The sequence below is a fragment of the Jaculus jaculus genome, chromosome 2 (genome assembly GCF_020740685.1).
Source record: "Jaculus jaculus isolate mJacJac1 chromosome 2, mJacJac1.mat.Y.cur, whole genome shotgun sequence".
Classification (NCBI taxonomy): domain Eukaryota; kingdom Metazoa; phylum Chordata; class Mammalia; order Rodentia; family Dipodidae; genus Jaculus; species Jaculus jaculus.
Window position 1 is genome coordinate 178,207,155 of NC_059103.1, and position 13,211 is coordinate 178,220,365.

General features: G+C 38.7%; 1 protein-coding gene across 2 annotated transcripts in view; it reads right to left on the bottom strand.

Moving 5' to 3' along the window:
• Angpt1 (angiopoietin 1) overlaps positions 1 to 13,211 on the bottom strand; it is a 255,848-nt gene that overhangs the window by 103,506 nt on the left and 139,131 nt on the right. For both annotated transcript variants that reach the window (XM_045144118.1, XM_045144119.1), the window contains exon 2: positions 7,971 to 8,126. In XM_045144118.1, coding sequence (XP_045000053.1) covers positions 7,971 to 8,126 — 156 coding nt within the window. The remainder of the gene's footprint in view (positions 1 to 7,970; positions 8,127 to 13,211) is intronic.

Below are 13,211 nucleotides of genomic sequence, written 5' to 3' on the forward strand. Positions count from 1 at the left end.
TTTTTTCAAACAGAAATTCTAACAAAATACAGTACCTTACAAATTAGATACTTATGGAAGTAGGTTGATACATGTAAAAGGAATGACAGTTACATATTCACTACTAAAAGTAGTAAGTTTTTTTTTTTTTGATCAATAAATTGCCACGTGATGAAGAATTATCTTATAGGTTGTTTACCTTCAAGAAGAAAGCAGACCATCCTGATAGAGTGATGTGCTTGCCAATACCCTTAACTCTCACACACTTTACATTACTGAGGATGTGGCAAATTAGTACTCTTGTCACTTGATGTTCTATATGGTAGGGCCAATAATTCTATAAAATAACCCTACTGCTACATACAGCCCAATCAATCATTTAGCTGTAGTAACTTCCAGTTTAAAGAAACTTGAAAAGTAAATCAAAAATCACAATAAATAAAGACTCAGACAAATTAAGAATAGGAAACAGATTATAAATGATTCTTAAAAATGTCACTCTCAAAAGAAAAGACATAGATGATAGCCCCAAGTTAAGTGAGGTCATTCAACCTTGAAAACCAAAATATTTGTAAAGTTAGCATTGCAATTAAGTTTAGAAAAATAGTAGTAATCTCAGTCATGCTAAAAATAATAGTTACTATTATATGATACTGATATATAAAATTTTCTACTTATATCATGTACTATATATTTATATAATAATAAATTATCAGATTTGAATTATTTTTAATTTAAAGCCTAAAAATATGAACTCTATGTTATATTGATTACATAATAGCCTCATTTGGTTATAGAATTTTGTACAAATGGTACTTATAGAACAGATGGAAATGCTGCAGGTGGACTTGAAAACTCAACTCAGCTAACATAGGAGACTGCCCTACAGCATACAGCTAGTCTGATTCCATAGTCTGAGCTCTTTAGGGCAGACTTATAACTAAGAGCAAACAGATTCTCCCAGCCAATGGAAGATGCCTCTGTTAGCAAATATCAACCACTACCAAATGACTTCTTTTGACATTGCCATGAAGTGTTCTGATTGTCAGCTGGTGGCAACTGATTTTCTCCTTCTAAACATGACCTTAGCGAAGCAGAATGATGTTCAAATTTCTCATGTTCTCTGAGGTAGACAAAAAACATATTGACACAGTTTCTTTGTGAGTCAGAACCTGTTTTCAGCAGACTACTTTCTTTGAGAGTCATATTCTAATCTATCTACTGCTTTTGCATATATGTTGCCATCACACACTGCCTGTAGAATATTGCCCTTGTTCTTAGAAAAACTGGGTTTATGTCCAAAGATATTAAGGTATTAAGATTAATTTAGTTATTTAACTAGTACTATTGAGATACTGCTCTGTATGGTTCCCTATACCACATCTTAATTACTAAGTGGTAGGAAGACTAGGAAAGAAAACCCTTGCTTTCTAGGAGTTTCTGTTGCACAGAGGTTGGTCATAGTTTTTTTTTCCTGAAGAGTCAGGTAGTAAACAGCTAACTGTGGTGGGCTGTTATAGTTTGGATGTGAAATGTCCCACATATGCTCATGTATTTGAACATTTGGTCTCCAGCTGGTGACACTGTTTTGGGAGATTGTATCATCTTTATGAGGTTGGGTCTCAATGGAGAAAATGGGTCCCTGAGGAGTGGGCATTATGGTTTATAGCCCGTCTAGCCACCCCATCTGCTTTCTGGTCCATTGAAATGTGAAAAATCCCAATGACACACTCTTCCTTTCCTGACTTCCTCACCAAAACGAGTTGTACCTGCTCACACAGTAAGCACAACTAAACTTTTCCTCCATTAAGTTGCTTTTGTTAGGTATTTTGTCATAGTGATGAGCAAAGTAACTAACACATGGGCCATATGGTCTATGGCATAAAAATGCTGGTGTGGAACTGAGAAAGAAGCCATAGACAACATATAAATTAATTGGCTTATCTGTGTGCAATGGAACTTTATTTGTGAAAAGAAATAGCCACAACAAATTTGACCTGTGGTTCATACTTTTCTAAGCCTTTTCCCAGTGGTTTATGGAAGAGAATTCTAATTTTCTTACATGACCTAATAGTTAGTTTACTTCACCACCATTTCTGCTAAGCCAAGGTTAGAAGTTTATTCCACTGTTCCATCAAGTTAAAGAGATACACTAGCTCAACTTTGAGGGCTGATCTTTCAGAATATTAAGCATAAACTTGTGTCAGCCTAGAGACTTATATTAACTAAAAAAATTATTACAAACTGTCTTAAATTTACAATTGTTCTTCTATGGTCCAAAAACAAGTGTGAGAGCTTGTGGCTTCTGATAATCAGAGATAAAATGGGATTTGATATGTAGGAAAGGTATTAAAACACATGCCTAGTAGGGGAACTTGGGAAGAAATGAGAGAAGGCTGGAAGAGCCTTTCAGGTGCAGATCTCAACATAGTGAAGAAGTGGGGGAAAGTAAGAGGGGATGGGGCAAAGTCTTAGATGTCAGGAAAGATGCAATTGTGTCCAGCAAAAGCAATGAAGAGCCCTTAGCCAATGTCCTGTGGGAGTATAGAAATAAGTAAGTATTCTACCATAGTGACCTATGGACTAGAAGTGGCTTCTGAGTACTGTGGTATCTGTGCCCCCATCAGATGGGTTTCAAAAAAACAGCAGGTGTGGCCACTGATCCATTGTACTACCCACAGCAAAAACATAGAAAGGTCTGCTTTTATGGCTCTTATAAAAAGCTCCACAGCTAAATAATTTGACATAAAGCTGAAAGAGAAATGGACTAGAGACATTTTATATATATATACATGCATATATTTGACAACTTATATACTTACAGCCTATGGAAGGGGAGGTAATTAGCCTTAGAGGTAGAAAGCCTGCTCTTGTCTGCAAAAATGCATATATTACTCTCACCAAATTGCCCTGAAAACACTACACTTAATGTTCATATTCATATATTAATGCTAATCTCACTTAGGGTTAGAGAAGCTTCTCTTTTCAGATGGCGATGACCACTGGGATGACCCAAAAGACAACATAGTGCTGAGAAGAAGGGACAGAGGAGCGTCCAGCACTGAAACATCTCACACCCTCCAAGGCTCATGGTCCATTGCAGAAGAGGTGGTGGAAAGAATATAAGCGCCAAAGGAAGGGGACTAGAGACATTTTACACATTAACTCAAATTCACTGGACACAAGATTTACTTCATATATTGTTGTATGCATATATGGTACCAATGAAAATACTTTGCATAATGGAAATATTCAAAATATATCTATTTAAATTTTGTTAAATTCCATTTCTAAACCTGTAGTATAGAGTTAAAGGTTATTGGAGGCTAGGGGAAACTTAGGATCTGTGCAGAAAAAACTTCCCTATAGTTGACTCAGCTGGTGCCTGACAGGGACAGGAAGAAGACTACATGTGATGACATCACTGGCCCATGGGAGCAGGGTACGAGTAGATGGGCCCTCTGTTCTCATCAGCAGCATGTTCCTCAGGTACAAGAAACATTCAGGAGTGCTCTAACAGGTCCACAGTACTCTTTGTTTGCTCTGACTTCCATCTTGTCCTCTACCTAGATTCATTGGTGCTTAAGGAAAGAGTGATGCCATTGGAGCAGGACAGCATTGGTAGAGATGATAAGCATGTATATTTTGATGTCAGACTGACTTTAAATTCTTTTATTTATTTATTTTTTTTGTTCATTTTTATTTATTTACTTGAGAGTGACAGAGAGAGAAAGTGGAAGATAGAGAAAGAATGGGCATGCCAGGGCTTCCAGCCACTGCAAATGAACTCCAGACGTGTGCGCCCTCTTGTGCATCTGGCTAACATGGGTCCTGGAGAATCGAGCCTTGAACTGGGGTCCTTTGGCTTCACAGGCAAGTGCTTAACTGCTAAGCCATCTCTCCAGCCCTGACTTTAAATCCTTATTCTGACCTTTATCTAATTCTTTTGTCTGGGATAAATTGTTGCCTCACTCTATATTCCTCATCTTTAACCAAGAAATGAAAAAATACTGTCAACCCTCCAGGAGTTATTAAATAGCTAGTCTGTGCAAAATGGCTTAGAACAGAGCCAAGCACAGATTACTAGAAGTGGATATTTTATTCCAGTTTATTTCTCTGATAGTTCCTCCTATACCAAATATGCCTGAGAATGAAGTGAGAATGGATTTACACAAGATAAAGGGGCATAACTAATTCAGAAAATAACTATTTCTTATTGGACATGCAGAAATGAGGGGCTTGAAGGAAAAGAGACAGTAACTCAAGCCAGTAATAGTGAAAAAGGTGCTAAGCTAAGGAGCGGTGGAAGGAAGGGGCTTGCCGCTGGTTTCTCACTCTCGCCCCTCAGCAGGAAGTGTTATCTAGGTGTGCTCTTGAAGAGTCAGGACCTGATCGTCATGCTTGCTGAGCATAGGAAGCCTTCAATGCATGGCACCAAAGCCACATCCTACAGTCCTTTGTGAAAATGCATATCTAGAGGCCCACCATAGGGCTAGAGGTAATAAGTTACTCATCTTCATAACAGAATCTTGTGAGAGCTAGGGCACACAAATGTTTCCAAAAACCCCTGTTATGCGTTCCTGAAATAATTGGGAGCCTGGAGTCAGTTGTAGGAAAAGTAACCCTAACTAGTATGAAGTCAACTTCAGTGACGTCCATAACAAAATCACAACCCACCTGTAAAGCATAGATGAATCTGTCAGTCCTTAATTGCTTATTATATAAGTGTATTGCATAAACACACATAGTATATGTATAAATATTCATATATGTGTATGCATGCATGTATTGAGATTGCAGAATAATTTAGGTGTTTTTTTTTTAACTTGGCCCTAATTTAGGACTTAAGTATTCAAGTAGAACATGTCCCTTACAATAGTTTGTGTGTGTGTGTGTGTGTGTGTGTGTGTGTGTGTGTGTGTGTGAGAGAGAGAGAGAGAGAGAGAGAGAGAGAGAGAGAGACATACGTATACACTTATATGAAAATGGTATACAAACATTAATGAAAACACGAATGAAATGAGCAAATTAGGCTTTCTTCTTGTTTGCTAGTATAATAGATGTGTGTATATATATATAGAGGGGGGGGGGAAGAGAGAGGGAATGTATACATATATACAGAGAAAGAGGGAGAGAAAGTGAGAGAATGGACATGCCAGGGCCTCTAGCCACTGCAAACGAACTCCAGATGCGTGCAGCCCCTTGTGCATCTGGCTAATGTGGATCCTGGGGAATTGAACCTGGGTCCTTCGGCCTTGCAGGCAAATGCCTTAACTGCTAAGCCATCCCTCTAGCCCCGATATGTGATTTTTTTTTAGTTTCCCAAGTTTTGCTCTGTCTTTGAATTCTTCTTACTGTAATACCTAATAAACTTTTATTTGCCTTTAGCAGTGAATTGTCACTGTTCCATATAGAGAATTTGTTTCTTCTTTTTACTTTGCATCCTCTTTATTATTTTCCATTAAAATACATATCTCCCAATAATAGAAATGTAGAATAGGTCATTACTTTTAAAAACTTACATAGAGGGGCTGAGGAGGTAGTTCAGTCAGTTAAGCACTTGCCTTGCCTGCATGAGTACCTGAGTTCAATTTTCAGAATCCACACAAATATGCCAGGCTTGGAAGCCTACAATCCCAGTGCTGGGGAGATGGAGACAGGTGGCTTCATAAGGATGGCTGGCCAGTCAGCCTATTCTATCTAACTGGTGAGCTCTAGGCCACTGAGAGTCCCTGTCTCAAAAAAAGGAGAGCAGAATACCTGAGGAATGTCAAAGAAAGCTGTCCCCTTGACCCACCTCATACATGCATACATACCTGTATACACAGGTGAGCCTGAACACATATGAACACACATATTCACAAGCAAAATAAAATAAAATAAATAAAATAAAATAAAAAATGCCTTACAGAGTGTGGTAGTTTGAATAGGATAGATGGCCCCCAATACATTCAGTTGTTTATTTGTTTGTAGTTTGCATCTTTAGCCACCTGGCTGGAGGCAATTCACTGGGTGGATCTTTAGGTGTGGTGGTGGGTTTCAGATTTCAATCTAAAGATATGCAAAGTGTACCTAGCTGGAGTTCCTGAAGTGTGCTGTGTGGCTTTTGGCTTTTTGGCTTGTACTTCTTTCTCTCTGCTTGGATCTGTGATGGCAGGCCAGTTTCTTTTGCCATTATGGAACTTCCCCTGGATCTGTAGGCTTCAATAAATATCTCTTCCTCTATAACTGTGCCTGGTCTGGAAGCTCATCTCAGCGAACTTGAATCTGACTGCTACACAGAGCATGTATCATTATAAGTTGGACATGAAAAATACTAACAATTGCACATTTTCCTTCCACAATTGAAATTCATCCCAAGATGAAAATTTTGGAGGTGGGGTGGAAAAAAAATGAACAAAACTGTGTCATGTAGTAAAAATTATAATAGAAATGTATAAAATGTTGAAATATATAGGATATGCTTCTGTTTTTGAACATATGAGGCTGTCCTTATGATGAGCGTTGTGCTCTAACACAAGAGAAAAATGATCACATTATTTTACCACAAGAAAACAATATTGGGTAGATCACCACACTTGCTTAGAGTGATAATATGTGGCTCAATAAATCTTTTAGGATCCCATCACAGGATGCAGTCTCTGCCTCCTCATACAGCATGTGTGTCTGACAGTCATGCACAGCAAAAGCATTTTCCAAAGCCCAGGTAAACTTTGTCAGTTAGTTAATTATTATTAATCTCTAATCAATGGAGAGGAAAGAATTTGAGATCTGCATTCCACTCATCAGTTGTGTTAGTGTGAGAAATTATTATAACTACCTGATCTATAAGGTTTCAAGTAGTTTCATTTCATGCATATGCATATGTGTTTGAGTACATGTGGGTGAGTGTGTGAGCCGGAGGGCATCCTCTTTGGGAAACAGTATCTCATATGGCCTGAGGCTCATCACTTAGTTAACACTGGCTGTGGAGAGCCACAGGGATCCTCCTGATGCTACCTTCCCAGGGCTGGGATTACAGGCACAGCCTTCCACACCTGACATGTTACATGAGTACCTTGGGATACAATTGAGGTCCTTAAGCTTGTGAGGTAAGATCTTTACTGACATAGCTAGTGACCTCCCAGCCCTTTAAATGTTTGTCATAAACACCCTTTGTACATGGATAAGTTTTCATATAAAGTGTTCTATCTATATAAATTAGCCTTTCTCTTTCTCTTTAAATACCTACATGTGACCTATGGTGCTGCTGACCCAGACTAAATAAAGTACAGATAAAGTTTCACCTTTCTTTCATTTGTATATTTGCATATGCAAAATGTTTTAGCCTAGATGGAAATCAGCTACAGTGAGATCCATTCCCCAGCTTTCTGAATGGTAACTGAATACCATCTCCACAGCTTAACAGGCACCAAAACATGATATTTGCATTTTTGGCATTCAAGTCTGAGTTTATGGGTTTATGACACTGACAATTAAAATGCAACCTTACTTACTGATTTGTATTCAGGTATGTAGAACTATGTACACACCTGATTATGCCTGCTCCAAGACTTGAAGTTTTCTGTTCAATCCACTAAATGTACAAACCACTATGGGTGCTGTTATGGCTGGAGCACTACCAGAGATAACAGAAAACCCATCAAACCTGACCATTAAAGGCACCAGTTGGACCCACATAACTATTTTATTTGACATAAATCATATCACAATTGGTAGCTTCAATGCTTATTTGAATGCAATACTGATTAGAACCTTTACCAGCCCCTGTTCTTGCAAATACAGACAAAGCTAAATACAACCTCCTTCATTAAATCTAAAGCAACATGTATAGCCTACCAGGCAGCCATTGTTGTAATTACCAATACACAAGATTGTACATTTCTGCAGACCATGTGCTGACATGGGCTCGGTATTTACAGAGTAAGCTAAATAACTTTATTTTTTAATTCTTTTGTTTGAGTGTGTGGCTTCTGGTTCTAGGAACATACCTGGGTTTCAACATCTGTCAGCTTTCGGGTCTGCTCTGCAGTCTGAGACAAGAGGCTGGTTCCTATCTCAAGCATGGTGGCTGTGTGGTTCTGAACTGCATTCTGTTGTATCTGGGCCATCTCCGACTTCATATTTTCCACAATGTAATTCTCAAGCTGTGAGAGAGGAAGGACAAGGCATGTTACATTATAAGCAAAGCCTGCAAGTTGGGGCATGTGATATTTACAATGACAAAACAAGACACAGCTGGCAAACCCAGGCCATCTGGCAGGGATCACATGCCTCTCTGGGAGTTGTGGAAATGGGAGCAGATCACATAGCAATCCAGTTACTAACAAATTCTTAATATACAGAAACTTATATATCATAATCACAATTACCACGAAAATTTGCAGTTAGATCCTGCTATCAATTATCATCTCATTCCGCCCTCACCACAGAGATATGAATCAGGCAGTCCACTTTCTTTTTCTGTTTATTGTGTAACTGAGGGAACCGAATCAGAGAATCGGTGATGAGCTGAGCCCAAGGTTAGCCAGCAAGAATGCAGAAGACTTAGCAAATAATTTCAGTGTGAACCTTAGTGATCTGTTCTTTTGATTACATCATGCTGGGAGAAAAATTCAGCTTCCTGCTTCTACGTTTCTATTGATAAATAAGAGCATGTTACATTGGTGAAAGGGACAAGGGATTAAAGGAGGTCGGGGTCCAAGACAAAAGGCTTCCAAAAATTGAAATATCAGAATATGGTGGATACATTGAGTTAATCTCAACCCTTCTTCATGCTCCTTTGCAAGATCGGACACGGGCTTGGAAGCGCAGCTCATAAAGCAGCATTTTCTCTGAAAGAGTTGCGTACAAATTTATTTTTATTTTTATTTTTTAAATTATTTTTTTATTTATTTGAGAGCGACAGACACAGAGAGAAAGACAGATAGGGAGAGAGAGAGAATGGGTGTGCCAGGGCTTCCAGCCTCTGCAAACAAACTCCAGATGCGTGCGCCCCCTTGTGCATCTGGCTAACGTGGGACCTGGGGAACTGAGCCTCGAACTGGGGTCCTTAGGCTTCACAGGCAAGTGCTTAACCGCTAAGCCATCTCTCCAGGCCTATTTTTTTATGATGACATTCATTTAAAAAAGAACAGTATAGTTATAAAATGAGTAGGACCACAGGGGCCAACATGAATTATTAAGTGACTTACTACGTGGGAACTTGTTATGGACTGGGAGACTGAAGCTGAGCTTATGCACAGCTTGAAAAACTTAGAGGAAGCAAGCACCTCCCAGGCAGAGCACACACTTCTCCCCCTCTGCTGTGTGGTGACTACATTTTTTATTATCCAATTTTACATATGGGGAAACTGCATCCCAGAGACATTGAGTCCAAGGCCACACACCACACAAACAGCCTGATTTGGACTTGAGGACTGAAGTCCTTAACTCTCATACTAACACTTTTAACCACTTGGTTGCTCTGCCAAGTTGTGCTTAGCGAGCTGAGCTTCAAATCATTAACAGCTACGTGATTTTTACTGATTTAGTAAACCAAACGATTCTATAATCCATAGAGCCATTATTTTCATGTAATAAATATAGTTTAAATATAGAATCCTCTCTGTAAAACCTGGCAGCTCAATTCCTAATGTCATCCCTTGTTTATTTCTACTTATGAAACAAGGACTGTGTCTCAAACTGACAAGAAGGAATAAAATGGAATGCTTAGCATCAAGCCATATTGATAACAAATTCTGAATTCATTCTTGGTCAATGTAAGGTAACACTCCACATCATTAAAATTGGGAGGGTGCAAATACAGGAATTCTACCTGCAAAGAGTTTTTCTTTGTTGTTGTTGTTGTTTTGGTTACAAAGCAAGGACAGAATCAATCAGAAAACATAATGTTACCTAGCAAATTATACAGTCTTTAGGCTAAATCCTGGCTTTATTCCAATTGTATTACCTTATTTCAACAACATGAGAAGGGTAAGGATAAGGGGCTAGGTCAGAGCAGAAACATCTGTCAGTTTGGATTCCATACCTTAAGCTCCATTTTCCTAATGGCATTCCTTAACTTTCATTAAAAAAAATATATTTATTTATTTATTTATTTATTTATTTATTTATGCTGGTGTGTGTGTGTGTGTGTGTGTGTGTGTGTGTGTGTGTGTGTGTTTATGTGTACATGTTCAGGCACATGTTGACGTACAGGAGCGAAAGCACATCTGTGGAGGTCAGGGCATAACTTCACAGTCAGTCCTCGCCTTCCGCCTCACTTGCGGTAGGGGCTTCCGTTGCTGTTCAATGTTCCCTTCTGGGGGATTTCCCCTTCTCTGTCTCCCTTCTTGCCGTAAGTGCACTGGTATTATAGAAGACTGCCATGGCCTCCAGCTTTTTATGTGGGGTCTGGGGATCTGAACTCAGGAACTCAAAATTACATGGCAAGCACCTTACCCACTGAGCCATCACCCTGGCAACTCTTTTTTTTTTTTTTTTTTTTTTATTTTTTTATTTGAGAGCGACAGACACAGAGAGAAAGACAGATAGAGGGAAAGAGAGAGAATGGGCCTGCCAGGGCTTCCAGCCTCTGAAAAAGAACTCCAGACGCGTGCGCCCCCTTGTGCATCTGGCTAAAGTGGGACCTGGGGAACCGAGCCTCGAACCGGGGTCCTTAGGCTTCACAGGCCAGCGCTTAACCGCTAAGCCATCTCTCCAGCCCAACCCTGGCAACTCTTTTGGGGAAATTGTATTTCTTCCTTTCACCATAAATGTTTTGGGTTAGTCACCCTAGTTTTTGGAGTGGGCACATGCTTGAGTTACAAGCTAGAATACCATGCTTTTACTTAGTAATGCGAGTTTTTTTTTTTTTTCCAAAATGGAAAGAATATTGTAAAGAAGACCATAATGTCCCCCTTCTGGAACTTTTTCAAATGACTTTAAGAAGAACTTCTTTTACCTCTGTGGTTTATCAGTGGGTCACATTGGTGGGCAACTGCTATTGGTCAGTTAGTTTTGCCAACACAAAGCAAAGTGAGCCAAAGAATAAAACCAATCTAGAGGCGAAAGACAGATGTGCAGGTGGATGATAGATGGTGGAGCTAGATGATACAGTTGTATGTATGTGTTTCAAGCATCTGAATCCAGGCTTGTTTTTGCTCCTATTGACCCTTGAGCATTTTTATTCAATCACATTGATTTATGTTCTAAACAGTCAAAGGAAGACTGACAGGCCCTACTACACTTGGCAGCTGTTTAGGAAGAGAAACCATAGGTAGACAAACCACAGTATGTTCCATGGCTGTCCAGGAAACTTGAGACTATTAATGAATATGCATATCCTAATAAATGGTAAGTAATTTTCCATCGTGAAGACAGCGAGAATTTACAGTTAACATGTATCAATTCCTCTTATGCAGCAGGATAAGCCAAACTCATTCAGTTTACAGGTTAAAACACTCACAATTCTAAATTCACACTGACTTCATGTTTTAGGTTGCTTTAGAGATGAGACTATATAGGCATATGATCCCCTAAACAACTTATTCAAGATGAAGCAAGAATTCAGACTCCAATTTCAACCCTCACAGTCTTAACCACTAACCTGTCCAGCCCAGCACTACCAGATAACCTTATATGATATGTTATATACCTGCTAAACCCTGAGTGTTCATCAAGGCTGCATGAGGAGAATTTCAAACTGCAGATAGACGCACAACATTCAATTTCAAATGTGAATATTTTCAAAAACCTTTCAGTCTTATTCTGATTCAGGAAATGAATGCTTCCCAAAATGTGGTCCATAGAACAACTGCCTATGAGCACCATCTGAGAATCTGAGTAATAAAACCAGGAGCTGCTGCTGCCAGCATATAAATTATTTGTGGCACTAGTATACTGTTAAGCTCATCATACATACATACATACATACATACATACATACATACATACATATGTATATGTATAATCTGTGTGTACATACATACAAACACAACTTTCTGAATGAAGCAAGTGATGCTATTATTTACATTCTGATACAACATTATTACTGTATTCACAGATTGCAAATAATATTCTTTGAGTAACACGCTTTGGTCATGAAACCCTCACTGGTGTCAGGCTCCTTGCTTACCAAGAAATTTCCCATAATTTAATGTACTATTTTGACATCTCCCCAAGGGAATTCACTGATGAGTGAGTTCCATTGCACAATGTTCTTGATAATTACACAGTTATCAGCTTCCTGTATAGTTGGTTAATGCAAATTCATTGCCAGAACTCATTGCTTTGGGTGTGAAAGCAAGGATGTATCAAAGGTTTCATACAAGAGGGCACCTTGTGACCACATGAAGGTTCCGTTGTTTGTGGTCTCACTTGCAAGTCTGATATTGTCCATTCAGCAGTACTGTGTTGTTCTTTTTAGTGCCAGCAAAGCAAAGTAATCATTACATCCCAGTGTCCATCACAACCACAAGGCGTCTCCAGACCACCTGGCCCTGTCCTAGAAATAAAGTAAGTTTCCCTAGAGTGAAGTTATTATTTAATCTGCCATAATGGACAGTATGAATGTAATTATAGTTAATCAGCTGGGGCTTCTTTTTCTAACACTAACTTCTGTTTAATGCTCAAGGTAATGGAGCATTCATTTAAGTAGCAAGAACCAGATGTAGTTGATTTAAAGGCTGAGTGGGAGGCAGAAAGCAAATATACAATGTGTGATGGATATGAAGTGTGGCTTTCATCTTATCTCGAACTATTCTGTTCTAGATATACAACTGTGAAACCCATCTTGATGTAACCAATCAGCAACCTTCAAGAAAGATTTGTAACAAATTTGATTATCTTCATGTATACCATACTGATTCCAAAAAATATGTTTACTGCAAATGATGATTACATTTATGCTTAATACTTTATAAACATCTGATAGGTAACTTACAAGCTGAGAAGCTGCTGACCACGTAAGATGAGAAGTTACATGGTGGGAGAAACTTGAATGATTAAGTTATTTGACTTAAAACCATACTTCATGTCTGACTTCAGAGTTTTACAGAGCAGTGGCCAACAGACTAGGAAGAGGATAATAATAAATGAGTAATAATATTTTTAAGCAAAGAAATAGTATGAGCTTTGTAAAATGTCTACAAAGGGCTTACATATGTATTCTCTACCTTGATTCTTCAACCAACCATACAAGGGCAGAATCAATTCCAAAGTGAAATAATATGATAATAATATGGCAATAT